Source organism: Chlorocebus sabaeus, chromosome 25 (genome assembly GCF_047675955.1).
Source record: "Chlorocebus sabaeus isolate Y175 chromosome 25, mChlSab1.0.hap1, whole genome shotgun sequence".
Taxonomy (NCBI): domain Eukaryota; kingdom Metazoa; phylum Chordata; class Mammalia; order Primates; family Cercopithecidae; genus Chlorocebus; species Chlorocebus sabaeus.
In genome coordinates, this window is record NC_132928.1 from 71,042,293 (window position 1) to 71,060,626 (window position 18,334).

General features: G+C 40.7%; 1 protein-coding gene across 1 annotated transcript in view; it reads right to left on the reverse strand.

Moving 5' to 3' along the window:
* The window catches only part of PCNX2 (pecanex 2), a 312,991-nt gene that overhangs the window by 60,691 nt on the left and 233,966 nt on the right, over nucleotides 1–18,334 (reverse strand). Inside the window, exons 24-25 of the mRNA XM_007989814.3 lie at nucleotides 18,082–18,140; nucleotides 15,117–15,332 (exon numbers count right to left, since the gene is read on the reverse strand). Of these exons, the coding sequence (XP_007988005.3) occupies nucleotides 15,117–15,332; nucleotides 18,082–18,140 (275 nt within the window). The remainder of the gene's footprint in view (nucleotides 1–15,116; nucleotides 15,333–18,081; nucleotides 18,141–18,334) is intronic.

An 18,334-nucleotide genomic window follows, 5' to 3' on the forward strand; every position in this document is an offset into this window, starting at 1 on the left:
TCTTTTTCTCCCATGAATTTATTTTCGAGTGCTGAATGTTAAGATATGCAGACCCTGTTCACGTTCAGCAAGAAACCCTCTTTCTTCCCAGATTCGCTATCTAGACAAACATGACTTCGTCTCTCCTATTAACAGGTCACACAATTTGCAATGAAGAAAAATACGTGGTCAGGGATTCTGAACGGATAACTCATTATTGTATGGGCAAGTTTGGAACCAAGGGATTTGACAGATTACTCAATCTATACAGACCTAAGAACTAAGCATTTGCTAATGACCTGAATGTTGTCATAGAGCAGAGAAAATTCTAGATAACTCCAAGATTAGTGGGAAAGCTATCCCTCTGTATGGATTAGCCAGCTAAGATAAAGGGTTGGGTTGGATTTGCTTTAGATAAGATTCAGTTACACAGATATTTTTAAATGTCCCCACAGGCCAGTGATTATGGGGTGTTAGCCAAACTACGAGATGGCTGATAACATTTCACGTAGACAGAAACATAAATCCTATTTTTTGATATTTTCCAGACGTGGTGGTAATGTGTAGCTACATCCTGATAATTGTGCCTTTTGCTTTCAATGTTCATTCTACAAGAGCCATCTAGGTTTCATGACTTTAAGTCTTGCAGAATGAACACGGAAAGCAAAATTGCTAAGATAGCCAATAATTCAAACAGCTGAACTGTTAGAAGTGACTTACAAAGGTGCTACCACAATAGCCTTTAAGAATGAATTCTGGTAAAACCAACTTTTATTTGTTTAATTTCAACAACCAAAAATACTTTCTGAAATGGTTAATCATTTTTTTCTTTCATATTCTCTCCTTATTTAACCCACCTTCCTCCCTCTGTTCCTTCCCTCTCAAGCACAGGAGTCTACTGTACAGGCCGTGGACTTTGGGGTCAGTCACATCTAGGTGTTCATGCTCCTCTACCACTGGTGACTGTGTGGCCGTGGGCACCTTACTTAAATTCATTCACTCAGATTTCTCATGTCGACAGTTGGGTAATAGCACCTACTCACTTTATAGAGCTGTTATAAGGAATATTTTGATAATACAAATAAAGAACCTAATATGGTACCTGGCATGTACTTGGTGTTCAAGAAACTTGCAACCGTCTACCTTCTCATCCAACCAATATTTACTGGGCATCTTACCATGAGCCAGTCAATGCACTGGGGAGAGTTACGTGAAAAAGCCATGAAGCCCCAGCCTTTGAAGGGCTCACAGTCAAATGGAGTCTGACTTAGTTAATTTTTCATAGTCCGCAGGAATAGAAAAACCTCAATGCATAAACTTTGTAAGGCTATTGAAAACAAACTGGCTTTGGTTTTCAAATTATTATTTATTATGTTATTATCAAGAAAACATTTATTGATTGCCAACCATGTGGTCACATACCTGACACTAAGGACAAGGCCCTGACCTCAGAGATTCATGATCAACACAAACACTCAAACACAAATATAACTTTCATTACAACTTTATTTTAAATAAAAGAACAAAGTAATCTCTATTATTTTTTGTTTGAACTATTAGATGACCAAAAACTGTAAATATTTGATTGATGGAAATGTAGAAAATATATACAAATGCTGTATCACTCATCACAAGGAAATACTGAGAAATGAGTAAGTTGAGGAAATAAAGTTACACAAATAATTAAAAAGGCAAATGCCCATATAACACCATGCATTTATGGTATCATTGTTTTCTCCTGCTTTCCAAAAACTCATCTTATTAGATGACTCTTTTCTATTTCCTAAGACCTACCTCCTGTAAGACGATTTCTGGAAAACAGATCTCACCATGAGAAAAATGTAGCAGCCTTACACTAATGAGGATTGTGCACACATACCTCCATGCCTAGATCAACTTCGTTTCAGTCACCTCAAAGCCTTCCATGCAGATGACCCAGCCTTAGACTACAGGATCGTCTTCATCCTCCCATGAGAGAATGCTGCTTTACTGCATGCAGTTCACGTCATTTGCTATGGGAAGCCCAGGATTCCCTGCAGTCTAATTTCCTTGCCTCTCTATAGATCACATTTTCTGATCCCAACTTAACTGTTCCACCCATCCAAATCTCAAAATCCTTTCACACATGCCTCTCACCACTTGGTCAGCACTGGAAGACATCCTTGTGTTTCTCATTGATGCTCTCAGGCCATTCTGTCATCCTAATCCCATGCTCCAACTCATTGCCATCTCCTATGGCCTCTCTGGTCATTCCTACTCCTTCCATAAAGATTGTGTCTCCGGTTCAGTCACTCTCTCCACCATGCCTCCTGCCATTACTCCTGGGGATGTAAATATCCATAGAGATGCTCTTCCCAACATCCTGGTGCCCAGTCCAATCTCTACCCCTGCAAAGATCTCATCTTCCCCTCAACCTCAGCCAGTCATTCCCAGGGTGATAACAGTAGAGTTTGATTATAAAAATATTGCTTTCCCTCTAAAGATATCAGTTTGAAACATGCCATTTACCAGTAACCACCTCATTTTTCCAGCTCATTTCCTCTAATCTTTCAACTTCAACAATCTTTGCAGCCTTCCCAGATCCACGATTCATTGGTCTTGTTTCTTACCTCTTTCACACCCTCACTTCCCTTCATCCTCAGCTTACACTCCATGGCCAAGTATTATAATCATTGTCACAACCTTACATATTAAATACCTTCTCAGCTTCACGACACTCACTTGGTTCAACCCAGTCCTGGTTAGCTTTAACTCTGCCCTTCCACACCTACATCCACAATATTGAATGTGGCTTAGAGAAAACCACACAGTTATTAATCTTTACAGATCTCTCTTTAAAATAATGATCACTAACCTCAAGTGAGTGTTTCATGCTGTCCAGCATTTGTACTACAGGTTGAGCATTCCAAATTCAAAAATCCAAAATCTTAAATGCTCCAAAATCCAAAACCTTTTGAGCACTGACGTGATGCCACAAGTGAAAAATTCCACACCTGACCTCTTGTGATGGGAACAGTCAAAATGCGGGTGCACAGCCTACAGTTTCTTCAGTGTCCCCAAGGAGAAAAAGACCCTCTTGGCCATTTATAAAAGTCACACAGCAGAAGGCCTCCTCATCCCTAGAGGACCCACTTCTTGGTCTCTCAACTGCTTCTCATGTTTCTTCCAACCTAAATAAATAAAATGCAGTGTACATTAACCTTTTAATCAAAACCCAGCACCCTGGGTGGAGACCGGGAGCCTGCAGCTGTCTGCTGCTGCTCTTGCCTAGCAGTGGATCCAGGTATTCTGGTGATGTCACTGAGCTGCACAGGTACCCTGAACACAGCATTTATTCACGGTATTAATGGTGTGTCAATTTTTATTTACTGTTAAGTCCTTATGTGTGAACAATTATAAGAAAATAAATGCTTATCAGTAGCACATAAAATCAGAGTCAGGAATGATGGTGATTCCAAACAACCACAGATTGCCCAATGGGTGGCTGAGATGGTGACACCTTTGCTGTCTGATGCTTCATTGTACACAAGTTTTTTTTCCTGCACAGAATTATTAAAAATCTTGCATAAAATTGTCTTCATGCTATATATATAGGGTTTATAAGAAACACAAATGCATTTTGTGTTTAGACTTGGGTCCCATCCCCAAGATATTTCATTATGTATAGGCAAATATTCCAAATCAAAAAAATCCAAAATCCAAAACACTTCTGGTCCCAAGTATTTCAAATAAAGAATATTCAACTCGTATATTTCCCTATTCCCTTGATTCTTCCATTCCTATTCCATCTCTGTAACACCTGCCACTAGCTGCCTCTGTGCTGTATGTTCTCTCTTTTCTCCCACTTCTGTGGATGAATAACCATGGGTTTCAACCTCCCAGTCTCATCCCAGACCTTTGGATTCCCTCACCTGCCATTGTAGCAAGCCCTCCTCTTTCTTTTGCCTGAAATTCCTCCGTTCTGTTTCTTCTCTGCAGTGGTCCTTCTGAAGCCCAGTCCTGCCACCAGCCGATAGACTAATGCTAAGGCACACTGGCCTTTCTTGTTCTAGCAGGGATCCAATAGTTGCTCAACTTCTGTGACACCAGCCATGGCCTCCAGCCATGGTATATCTCCCAGACTGGGCGATATAACAATTATATCCAATCTCCTCCCTTGGAGGGAATTATCTTCACACTGCAACAGGGAGAAGTTCAACTTTCCCCTAAATATGTCCTGTGGTGGAATTATTTTTTATCTTGTGAACTGATGAACTGTCAAAGCTTGGAAGAAACTTAGAAATCACATCAAGGCTCTGAGGAAGAAATCAAGGTTCTGATAGGCCAAGTCACTTGCAATGCTCTGTATATCCTGATAGAAAGTGGGGATTTTTCCTAACTAAAAAAACATATGGAGTTTTCAAGGGTCTATGCAAGTGACAAAATGAATTATACACCAGTTTTTCGTGTTTAATGAACTAAACAAACACTATGATACAAATTCCAAACAAATACCCGAAAGCAGGAATGAGAGAAGAAGGTGAAATGGTGAGGTGGAAGGGGAAGTCCTGGTTAAGAGACAGCCATGTGGGTTTGACTAGCTCTACCTCTAACTTGCTGTAAGCCTCGGGAAAGCCTATTCATTTCTCTGGGTTTGCTTTTCCCATTAGTTAGGTGGGAGGAAGGGATGAGACTACCCCTTCGGAGGGTACTTGGCACCATCACACTCTCTGCATTCTCTCCTTAGCCCAGAGTTCACACGCGTCTCACAAGAAAACTCCCTCCAATGCCTTCTGCTTTCTGTTCGTATTCTTGATCCTTCACCTCTTCACACAGTATTTTCAAGTTGCCTGGCTCCTGCTGTTGGCAGCGTGGTGATTCCTCATTCATTTTTCTCCTGTTCTCATAGAAATAAGCTAACCCATCAGCCTAGGTCACTTGACTGACTAAAGAAGAGCAGAAACGGATCATCGACTCTCACTTTCCCATCTTTCTGTATCCACCTAAACAAAGGATGGTTAAATGGGATTTACGATTCAACAGATTCCATTTCTTTTGAAAACCCTTGAACTTGGTGCCCCCCATTGGCCTTCTAACATTCATTATCTATTAATTTGACTTAGATTTAAAGCCAATGATTAATCTGTCCACTCTAGAATGTTTTCCTGACAGGCTCCCTGTTTAGGTAGATGCAAGTAATACTCCTGAACTCAAGAGCAGTAGGGGCACCACAATCCTGTTTTCTTACATTAACAAGAAAATAATTTATTTCTATTCTGGAATATAGAAGCCAAAAGAATAGAATAGAAAAATGGGGCTTCCTCATTTGTTTCCTTCCTTCCTTCCTTCCTTCCTTCCTTCCTTCCTTCCTTCCTTCCTTCCTTCCTTCCTTCCTTTCTGAGATGGAGTTTCGCTCTTGGGGCTTCCTCTCCTTCCTTCCTCTCCTTCCTCTCCTTCCTCTCCTTCCTCTCCTTCCTCCCTTCCTTTCTTCCCTCCTTCCTTCCTTCCTTCCTTCCTTCCTTCCTTCCTTCCTTCCTTCCTTCCTTCCTTCCTTCCTTCCTTTCTTCCTTGAGATGGAGTTTCGCTCTTGTCACCCAGGCTGCAGTGCAATGGCGCAATCTCAGCTTGCTGCAACCTCCACTTCTTGGGTTCAAGTGATTCTCTTGCCTCAGCCTCCCAAGGAGCTGGGATTACAGGCGTGTGCCACCATGCCCAGCTAATTTTTGTATTTTTACTAGAGACGGGGTTTCACCATGTTGGCCAGGCTGGTCTCGGACTCCTGACCTCAGGTGATCCACCCGCCTCAGCCTCCCAAAGTGCTGGGATTACAGGCATGAGCCACTGTGCCCATCCTATTTGTATTCTTGATATAGAATTTGTATCAATCATTCATTATGGTACCAGACAACAGAAATAGGGTGTGCCATGAACCTTGATCATTCTTTTGGGCTATCTGAGATCTACGCCCCTATTCTAGGTTTGGGCAATTATGTACTGCACCAGAACTAGCTAATTGTTCGCCAAAGCCTTTTACTTCTTTTCCTGGGTACTCAGCTAGATAGCATTTCCTAGCCTCTTTTGTAGTCAAGTCAATTGTGGACAGTAGAATGTACAAGGAAATGATGTATCCCAGGTTTAGGCCAAGCTCATAACAATCTTCCATGCAATCTCCCACTTACTGCCAGCTTGGTACTGAAGTCCAAGGTGGACTTGAAAGCAATGTGCTAGGGAATAGGTGGAGCTTCTATTTGCCTGAATCCTTGGTAGTGCAGAATGAAACCATCCCCTTTCCTGACTACCTCCACTCACTGATTGGACTCTAGATGAATGTATAACAGACGTCTGTTGTATCAGCCACTGAAATTTGGGGCCTAATAGTTATAGCAGCTAGCATTACTTCAATTAATCTAGCCATTTTGCGACTCTCAGGGATAGGCAGTCACCACCTCCCATCAGAGAAACTGGAGAGTCAGACACTTTCTTTCCCAGGCTCCCTTCCATCTAGAGCACACACGTGAAATCTTGGCTTTGTGAATCTGTTAAACCCACATCAGACATTGACTAATGAGCTGGAGACACAAAGAAGCAAGGTTATGTGGAATGCATTCTGGAAGGGAGGTGTTCATCCAGTTTCTGGGGGCAGCTGCGGTGGCAGTAGCAGTGTCCAGTATCCAGGCTCATGGTATCAATGACATGATGCCAGTGTCTGGATTCACCCGCCAAGATGTGACTCCTTCACAGCTGTAGTGTGATTTTAGACTTGGCTCTTGTCCAATAGCTGCAAAGCCTGCTTTGCTAGCCTTTTCAGAAGTCTGTGCCCTTTGCAACATCTTCCAACAAATCCTTCTACTTAAGTTAGCTAGACTTGAGTTTTGTAGCTCATGACCAAGAACTCTTATTGACACAAATGCATCCCTTTCAGGGAGGGGAAGACAGGATACTTTCTTGGTCTACAGCCTTGGGGAGCTTGCCTCCCCTCTGGAGTGTATTTCTCATTTTCTGAAAAGAATCAGAGTCTATCCTGTGAACATTTCATGTTTCCACTAATGGCTTCAGTAGACTTCAGGAGGGAGAACAAGCCCATCTATATTTTGACTGCCTCAGGTTGGGGTGAAGTATATTAAATTTGACCAAAATAAAGCCAGTTATTTTGGAAAACAAGAAACTGAAAAGGAAAATGCTGAAAAGAAAACTCTAAAATGTCCAAGGAGGTAAAAGAAAACAGATCTTCCCTAGGAATACTGTACTATATGTTGCAAAGAGACATAAAACAGAACAGCCATTTTAGGTTAACTGGATTCTTCCCACAATAAAAGCATGATTTAGGTTTTGTCAAGCGATGTGCTCTTTTAAAGTCCCTGTGTCCAACTACAATTGAACTGGGTTTAAAAAAAAAATGTATTGTTTAAGAGTGAGTGGTATTGGGGCAGGCGAGCTGTCATTTTTTTCTCAAGACGTTGTTATGGAGCCAAAGTGACCCTTATCGCCAGGTTCTATTCCTACTCTGGCTGGCAGGAACAAGGGATATCAATGAGCAATAGCAGAGATCCTCCTGGGCAGTCTTGTCTCACGTAATCTCTGCCTCTGTCTTGGGGATGGCTACATCTGTCAGTTCTGAGCCTCCTTCTGTATTTCATCTGATGAAGTTCAAGGAGTCTGGTATGTTGTAATATTGACAAATAATGCCTCCCTGTAATCATACCATTGTGCAAATGTGGCAGAGTCACTTTTTCTACCCCCAGAATCTGAGCTGTCCTTGGGAATGGCTTTAACCACCAGAATGTGGCAGAAATGACATGGTGCCTGTCTGGGAAGCTGGGCCGTAAGAGTCCTTGAAGTGTTCAGATTTCCCCTTTTCAAACCCAAACACCACCTGGCTGTGAAGATGCCTAGTCTGGCCCCTGGGAGACTGAGTGGTCCCATGGAGGAGATCCAAGGCTCCAAGTTTGGCAGCTAGCCTCTAGACCTCCCAGCCTGGCTCATCTACCTGCTGAATGAAACTGCTCAAGTGGTCCAGGTGACAGCAGCAGCAGAACCACTGGCCAACCCATGCAACAGTGGGAAATAGCACAGCATTGCTATTCTAAACCATGAAGTTTTGTGGTGGCTAGTTATGCCTCAAGATATAATTGATCTAAGATGGGACCAGAACATTTATTGTGCTAGATTAAGAAGCACTGCTTGTGATGAGGAGCTGACAGACAGAAAAAGCACTGCAAAATTCTAAAATCTCATTAACTTGTACCCTTTAAATTCAACGATTGGTTAAGTTTGCTAAAGAAGCTAAAAATGGCACAGAACTTGTGATAGAAACTACAACTCACATTCAACTAGGTTAGCTCTAAAAGATTTTCCCTTGAATTCCAGCAAAAACTGAAAACCTTTCATCAAAAAGGGAGCAGGGGTCGCTATTCTTTTATCGGATAAAACAGACTTTAAACCAACAATGGTAAAACAGGACAAGGAAGGGTATTACATAATGATAAAGTGTTCAATTTAACAAGACTTAACTATCCTAAATATATATGCACCCAACATTGGAGCACCCGGATTCATAAAACAAGTACTTATAGAGCTACGAAAAGACTAAGACAGCCACACAATTACGGTGGAGGACTTCAACACCCCATTGGCAGCATTAGATGGATCATCGAGGCAGAAGACTAACAAAGAAATTCTGGGGCCGGGCGCGGTGGCTCAAGCCTATAATCCTAGCACTTTGGGAGGCCGAGACGGGCGGATCACGAGGTCAGGAGATCGAGACCATCCTAGCTAACATGGTGAAACCCCGTCTCTACTAAAAAATACAAAAAAACTAGCCGGGTGAGGTGGCGGGCACCTGTAGTCCCAGCTACTCGGGAGGCTGAAGCAGGAGAATGGCGTGAACCTGGGAGGTGGAGCTTGCAGTGAGCTGAGATCCGGCCACTGCACTCCAGCCTGGGTGACAGAGCGACTTCTGGGTAAACAATGAAATTAAGGCAAAAATGAAAAAAAAAATCCTTTTAAATGAATAAAAACAGGCTGGGCATGGTGGCTCACACCTGTAATCCCAGCACTTTGGAAGGCCAAGGCAAGCAGATCACCTGAGGTCAGGAGTTCGAGACCAGCCTGGCCAACATGGTGAAACCCTGTCTCTACCAAAAATATAAAAAATAGCTGAGTGTGGTGGCACACACCTGTAATCCCAGCTACTTGGGAGGCTGAGGCAGGAGAATCACTTGAACCTGGGAGGTAGATGTTGCAGTGAGCCAAGATTGTGCCACTGCACTCTAGCCTGGCTGACAGAGGGAGACTCTGTCTTATATATACATACATATGTACATACATACATACACACACACAATACACCAAAATCTCTGGGATGCAGCAAAAGCAATGTTAACAGAAAGGTTCATAGTGCTAAATGCCTACCTCTAAAAGTTAGAAATATCTCAATTCAATGATGTAACATCATACCTAAAGGAACTAGAAAAACAAGAACAATCTAACCCGAAAGCTAGTAGAAGGAAGGAAATAACTGAAATCAGAGCAGAACTGAACAAAATTGAGACCCCAAAATCCATACAAAGATTCAACGAAATCAAAAGTTGATTTGAAAAGATAAACAAGATTGATAGACCACTAACTAGAATAACAAAGAAAAAGAGAGATGATCCAAATAAGCACAATCAAAAATGACAAAGATGACATTACAATTGATCTTAAAAGAATACAAAAGATCTTCAGAGACTATTATGAATATCTCTATGCATACAGACGAGAACATCTAGATGAAATGGCTAAACTCCTGGAAACATACACTCTTCCAAGATTGAATCAGGAAGAAATTGAAATGCTAAACAGACCAATATTGATTTCTGAAATTGAATATGTAATAAAAAGCCTATAATCAAACAAAGTCCTGGACCAGAGGGATTCACAACTGAATTCTACCAGACATAAGACGAAGAGCTAATACCAATTCTACTGAAAGTATTCCAAAAAACTGAGGAGGAAGGACTACTCCCTAATGCATTCTATGAAGTTAGCATCACCCTGATGCCAAAACCTGGCAGAAATACAGCAAAAAAGAAAGTGACAGGCCAATATCACTGATGAATATAGATGCAAAAATCTTTAGCAAACTACTAGTAAACCAAATCAGGCAGCACATCAGAGTTAATTCACTATGATCAAGTCTGTTTCATTCCTAGGATGCAAGGTTGGTTCAACATACACAAGTCAATATATGTGATTCATCACATAAACAGAATTAAAAACAAAAACCATATGATCATATGAATAGACATGAAAAAAAACCTTTCCATAAAATTCAACATCCCTTCATGGTAAAGACCCTCAAGAAATGAAGGATAGAAGGAATACACCTCAAAATAGTAAGACTCATCTATGACAAACAAATCGCTGGAAGCATTCCCCTTGAAACTGGAACAAGACACGGATGCCCACTCTTATCACTCCTATTCAACATAGTACTGGAAGTCCTAGCCAGAGCAGCCAGTTCAGAGAAATAAATAAAAGACATCCAAATAGAAAAAGAAGTCAAAATATCTCTCTATTTACTGATCATATGATTGTATAGTCAGAGAACCCTTAAAGACTCTGCCAAAAGCCTCCTGGAATTGATAAAATAAGTTCAGTAAAGTTCCAGGATACAAAATCAATGTACAAAATGTAGTAGCATTTCTACACACTAGTAACATTCAAGCTGAGAGCCAAATCAAAAACACAATCTCATTTACAATAGACACACACACACACGCACACACACAAATACCTAAGAATACATCTAACCAAAAAGGTAAAAGATCTCTACAAGAAGAACTACAAAAACACTGCTGAAAAAAATTACAGATGATACAAACAAATGGGAAAACATTCCTTCCTCATGGATTGGAAGAATCCACATAGGAGTTGAACAATGAGAACACATGGACACAGGGAGGGGAACATCACACACGAGGGCCTGTTATGCGGTGCAGGGCTAGGGGAGGGATAGCATTAGGAGAAATACCTAATGTAGATGACGGGTTGATGGGTGCAGCAAACCACCATGGCACGTGTATACCTATGTAACAAACCTGTGTGTTCTGCACATGTATCCCGGAACTTAAAGTATAAAAAAAAAAAAAAAAAAAATGACCATACAGCTCAAAGCAGTCTATAGACTCTATTCCCATCAAACTACCAATGTCATTTTTCCCAGAGCTAGAAAAAAACTATTCTAAAATCCATATAGAACCGAAAAAAAGCCCAAGTAGCAAAAGGAATCCTAAACAAAAGGAACAAATGCAGACACATCAATTACCCTACTTCAAACTATACTCTAAGCCTATAGTAACCAAAACAGCATGGTACTGGTACAAAAACAGACACATAGACCAATGGAACAGAATAGAAAACCCAGAAATAAAAAGCCACACACCTATAGCCATCTGATTTTTGACAAAGTCAACAAAAATAAGCAATGGGGAAAGGGCTCCCTATTCAATAAATGGTGCTGGGATAGCTGGCTAGCCATATGCAGAAGAATGAAACTGGACCCCTACCTTTCAACATATACAAAAATTAACCCAAGATCAATTAAAGATTTAAATGTAAGACTTCAAACTATAGGAGGAAAACCTAGAAAACATTATTCTGGACATGGGCCTTAGGAAAGAATTTATGACTAAGTCTTCAAAAGCAATTGCAAAAAAACAAAAATTGGCAAATGAGACCCAATTAAACTAAAGAGCTTCTGCATAGCAAAAAACAAAACAAAACAAAAAAATAAAAACAAAAACAAAAACAAACTATCAATAGAATAAAAGACAACCTACAGATTGGGAGATAATATTCCCAAACTATGCGACTGACAAAGGTCTAATATCCGGAATCTATAAGGGAATTAAACAATCAAAGAAGCAAAAAATAAATAACCCCATTAAAAAATGGGTAAAAGATATGAACAGATACTCCTCAAAAGAAGACATACAAACAGCCAACTAACACACGAAAAAAAATGCTCAACATCACTAATCATCAGATAAATGAAATCAGAACCACAATGAGATACCATCTCACATTAATCAGAATAGCTATTATTTAAAAAAAAAAAAAAAAAGAAAGAAAAAAAAAAAAAAAAACAGATGCTGGCGAGGCCGCAGAGAAAAGGGAACATTTATACACTGTTGATGGGAATGTAAATTAGTCTAGCCACTGTGGAAAGCAGTTTGGAGATTTCTCAAAGCACTTTAAAACAGAACTACCTTTCAACTCAGCAATCCCATTACTGGGTATATATACTCAAATAAAATAAATTGTTATACCAAACAGACACATGCACTCATATGTTCACTGCAGCACTATTCACAATAGCAAAGACATGGAATCAACCTAGGTGCCCATCAACAGTAGACTGGATAAAGAAAATGGGGGTACATATACACCATGGAATACTATCTAGCCATTAAAAAAATGTCCTTTGCAGCAACGTGGATGCAGTTGGATGCCATTTTCCTAAGCAAATTAATGCAGGAATAGAAAACCAAATACCAGATGCTCTCACTTATAAATGGGAGCCAAACATTTGGTACTAATGGACATAAAGAAGGCAACAATAGACACTGGGGACTAGTAGACGTGGTAGGTACAAAAGGGGACAAAGGTTGAAAACCTGTTGAGTACTATGAGCAGTACCTCAGTGATGGGACAAATCATATGTCATATCTCAGCATCACACAATAGATCCATGTAACAAACCTACACACGTACCCTCTGAATCTGAAATCAAAGTTGAAATTATATTTAAAAAGGAATATACTAAAAAAAAAGAAAGAAAAGCTCTCAAAAGAGCTGAGATTCAGAAATTCAGAGAGCAGCACAGCTCTATTGTATTATTGCACTGGAGGCACTTATTTCCACCATCTCTCATGACATTTTCTGGCATCTGTGCTAAATGTAGGGGAAATATCCTTTCTGTGATCACTCTGTAGAGTTTTATCACTATTCCCCTGCTCAATAACCTTCTCCAAACTAAGCCCCCTAAATTAGATTCTTAAAATTCAGAAAAGTGCACAGAAGGCACACCTAAAACACGGAACCTACCACTCTAGAAAAAAACATTTTGTATACATTTATTTAGGAATGTGGAAAGGCACGGATATTCACAAAACTAATGCTAGAAATTCTCATCCAAAGAACCGAGATAACTGATCATCTTTAGACAATGGTGTTCAATTGTCCTTTTGTCACAGTGAGGGTTTGAACAGGTATGAACTGGCTCCTGCTCACCTTTCTAGCATTACCTATAACCACTTCCAAACTACCTGCTGGGAACTACATCTGATGACTTGGTGCTTTCTTGTCATCACATCTGCTGCCCCTCTTTCTCCTCCACTGAGCTGACCCAGACTCCAACCTGACACCAGTGCCTCTCCTCTGGTCCCTAATGTGGCCCTAGCAGGGCACTGTCATAATACTCAGTTCATGGGATACTCATTTCACATGAGCTCCTTCCATACCTGTCTTCTCTGTGAGGCTCCCAGCATCTTAAGGTGGGGGCTTAACTTCTGTATTCATGGTACCTACATTAATGCATGACAGGTAATCAGTCCTAAATTAATGTCTCCTGAATAACTGTCAGACTGTATGTACTAGCTACTTGGCACATTCACTTGAATGCTTCCACCACCAGACGAAAAGGTCCTATTCCTCTTTCAGGCTTCCCTGTTTTAGTAAACACACCTCTGCCCACACAGACACTCGATCTAGAAACCTGGGGGGCACACAGAGCCTCCCCTCTCACTCACCCCTAACAGCTAGCCCGTCTGATTCCACCTCCCAGTCTCTGGGCACTTCCGTGTCTCTGCCGTCATCTTCTGCTTGGGTGTCTACAATGCAGTCCTAAATGGTTTCCCTGCTTCTACTTTTGTCTTCCCCCAGTACATTCTCCACACAGCCACCAGACCAATCTCTTAAAGTGTAGAGAGGGTCAACCATTCCCTCATCCAGAGTCCCTACATAGTTCCCCGTAACATAGAGAATAACATATAGTCCCTGACACTGGCGGGGAGATCTCACATTACTGGGCTTCCTGCTGCCTCTTGTCAAGTTGCTGTGAGCACTGGTCAGCCCTAGTCACTTGAGTCCTCCCAGATGCCAGGAATGCTCTGAGATGCTGCCTGACTCATGCATTTAGCAGTTATCAGTTCCTGCACTGGGGACTTTCTTCCTCCTGCTCTCCTCTCGAGGCCTTCCTTGACCATCCCATTGAACGTGGCACCTCCTCACCCTCATCCTCTGCGGTGACTTTGGGTTTCAGAACCCTATTTACTTCCTTCATAGCACTTGCTCCAAGCTATAATAAGTTTGCTTGTTTGTTTACTTGTTTACTTTAGGCGTCTCTCACTGGGGGTAAGCTTCATCAAGACTCTTTCATGTCATGTGTCCATTGCATCTCTAGTATTAGAACACTGCCTGATACAGAGGAGATGTTCAGAAAACATGCAATGAGTAAAGGAATAAACAACGCAGGAGAAGGCAACAGGTACATCACTTATACCACTTTCTGCATCCCACATAACTCCAGCTCCTGATTCGCCAGAAGACTGGGGTTATACTTTCAAGATTCAGGCAGACTCAATAACTACAAAGCAATGAGGATTCATGAAGTGCCTTCTACATGATCTCATTCAAACCACACAGTAACATTATAAGGCACCCACTCTCATTATTATTATTTTGCAGATAGGAAAGAAAAGCTCTAAGACTTTAAATGATTTGCACACAGCAGATCCCAACACCTGTGGCCCACAGAACAAGGTCGGGCTGACCCCATTTGGAGCCCCGATGTTCCCCACAACCTCCTGTGGCTTCTAAGCTTTTCCCAATGGAAAAAGTGTTGGGATATTTATTCCCAAATCAACATCCTGATTTGCTAATAAACCAATGTCATGGTTTGCTAATCCACAAGTTTACATGCCATTCTATGTTTTTTGTTTTTATTCCTTCAGATGACTGTAGTTTATTTATATCAAGGTAGTGGCGGCAAGCTCTCTTTCAGTAGGAAGACATCACGTTTTCCCTGTTTAACAGTGACTTCTTCCTAAAGTTTTGCTTGATAATTAACTCAAGAAACCAACTGTCAACAGTTTCCGCAATGAAGAAATTCTTACCTCGGAATTCCAGTCCTCGAAGTTGAAAGGTGACAAGACCATTTCCAATTTCAATCAAGTGAACAAAGGCATTGAGGTCATCTGAAGCCAAAATAAAGCAATCGCCAGAGCTGTAGTTGCCCCAACGACCAAGAACTAAGTCTCCACAGAGGGACTCCTGGAGGGTCCTTGTCAAGTGTTCATAAAAAATTGAATTGAGGTTGTTGTCATCATTCCCTAAAGGTAGACAAGAAATATGATCAGTGAATGCCTACTTCGTGCTGTGTACCCAGACCTAGGAAACAGTGAGCTGTCATCTGATTAAGGGCAAAATCAGACTCTTTATATACATAAAAGAGGAAAGATCTGTTCTTCCCACATTTCAGTGGACTATATGGGACCCTCCTATTTTTTTCCCTTTATATTCTCTCTGTAAAATTTACAGGCAATAAGCAGCAACATTTTATATATATGTGCTATAATATATAACACAAACAATCATTGCTAGTATTATCTGTTACATACAAATATATATTTTACATATTATATAACATATAAGTTGTTATACTATATATAAATGGATACCAATTGTTCTTATATTATATATACATTAAAAATTCAGGTTTATTGAAGAATAATTTATGTAGGGTAAAATTCATCCATTTTAGTGTACTATTCTATGAGTCTTGAAAAATGCATATAGTCATATAGCCAGCGCTTAGAATAACGCATTCATCTGCTGTATATATGAGTGTGTTCTGTTTCACCTTTGAGCAGTATCCCTCTGTATGCATGTGCTACAGTTTGCTTATCCATTCATCTGCTGAAGGACACTTGGGTTGTTTCCAGTTTTGGTGATTATGGATAAAATCACTACCAAGAGTCATGAACAGGAGTTTGTGTGAATATGACTCTCCCCGTTTCTCTTGAGTAAATGCTTAGGAGCGGGACTGCTGTTCTCCAAAGCGGCTGTAACCTTTTTGCATTTCCCCAGCATTGATTGACAGCTCTAATTCTGCATCCTTGCCAGGACTTGGAATTGTCCATTGTTGCTTGTTTGTTTAACTTTGGCCATTTTAATTGGGTGGATAATGACATCCAAGGAAGGGTGAAGGAGGAAGCAGCAAAGGAGGTGGAATGATGGAATACCTTGCTTCCCAGTGGAAAGCCAGGGGTGCGTGTTGAGTGGGGGTGAAATTAGGAGTGCGTAGTGCATTTCCTATATCCTCCCTGTTGAGCCCTGACTCTTTTCCCTCCTTTCACGGGATCTCTCAAGATGAGGGATATAAGATTTTTTAAAGAGAAGACTGGATAACATGGGAAGTCTTCCTGGTCTGTTGTCCTGTAGGTGGAGTAAGCATTGGGAGAAGCCTAGGAAAAATGTTCACGTTCACGACTTTTATTTTAGGAGTAGCTTTTCTTTAGGAGAGGAAATTATGGCTCTGGAAAGCCACAGGCATAGTTGTCCCAAAGAGGAAATGCCTAAGGCAAAACTCAACACTCCCTTCTGGATTGTCTATTTGAGTGGAGACGGAGATTTGGGGAGGACACGGATGAAGACTGCAGATCTGACCGGAGCATCCCTGCTTTGTATCCAAGGGAACCGGGGCACAATCAGGGTGCGGAAGGCGGGGAGTGGTACAAGAAGGTGAATATGCCCCAAGTGCACTTACACAAGGAAGATCACCAATCCGCCTCTAAGAAATCTACAGAATAACACTATCAAACTGTGAATATCTTTGCTGGCCACTCATGACAGTTGAAAGCTGAATCAAAACTAGAGCATTTATAACCTAATTATGATTAATGGAAAGAAACTGTTCTGTGGGCTGAGTCATGCCATGTAGTCTAATAAAGTATCAGTATGCTTAATCTTCTATGCAGATGAAGCCTACTTGACCTGCACTATATTCGTTTTCTCTGATGAAGCAGCATGCATTCTGAGACACTAATTAAAGATTACTTTCAGTCTCTGGTACTTTGAAAGGAAAGGCCTGAATGAGAGAATTAGCCTTTGCTTAATTGTTCAAACTGTTCAATGTTTAAATAAAATAAAACAATTAAAATCACTAAAAGTAGAGATTCAACTCAGGGCATCTTCTTAGAACACATTGACCACACATCTGCATAATTAGATTAAAATGAGACAGCAATTATGATTCACTAACAGCACAATGTGCTTGGGAAACTGTCCCTCTGCCTCATATCAATAGGCTCGTAACATCACAGTCCCACAGCTGCACCTCAGAGATATCAGTACCTCTCCTCCCTCATTGTACTGATATGAAGTTCAACAAAAAATAAGCCTCTCTCTCCAGGTATCTCAAATTTCAAATTCTGATTTCAAATTAATCATGTATATGCAATTCAAATACAGATAATGAGCATGATACAATTGTTCCTAGGCAGATTTGGAGGCACAAAGAAGGGAGTGAGGAGGATAAAAATAGAGAACAGTTAAAATTTGCATTCTAATATGAGGAAGGAAGAAATAGAATGGTTAAAAAAGGAGATTGATTATGGAAAGAAAAAAGTTAAATAATCTTCTAGCAGGTAAATCCTTCCATAGCTTAATGCTGACCAAAGTTTTTGAAAGCTTCTAGATCCTGGATCATGGAATGGTTTGCCTTCAAGGACATTATCATGCTGATGTTTTTCCAAAGAACTTTTTTTTCCTAAAAGACGAATCTCAAGGTTTATAGTCTGTGTTTGAGGTTTACTACACACAAACTAAAATGTCTTGATTAACAGGGTTATCCAATACTGAGCAAGGTCCTAATCAATTCTAAACAGTGGAGCAATACACTGTCAAACCAAATCAGGATGCTTGATCAGTCTACCTACACAGTTTCATTCCACAGTCAGCGTATTAACTAAGATGTGCATTGTCTCCACAATGAGTACAGAGTGAGTATTTAATTCTTCCTTTTGAGAATCCATCCATACAGCAATAAATAGTTTAAAAAGAGAGAAGAGATCTTCTTACCTGGATCTCTTTCAATTTGGACTGCCAGTCTTGTGTTGGAATTATCCACACGCCTTGTACTAGAAGAGGCCACAAAAGGGTAGAAGGTCATGATTAGATCCCCCCAAGCAGAAGAGTTGCTTTACAGAACCAGCTGCATGAGTGGAAAATGCAAATACGATAGAGCTCACAGGTTAAGACGATTGCTGTAGTTTTACCACACTGCAGGAAGAGAGGAGTCTCATGATAAGAAATAGAGGGAACAGTACAAGAA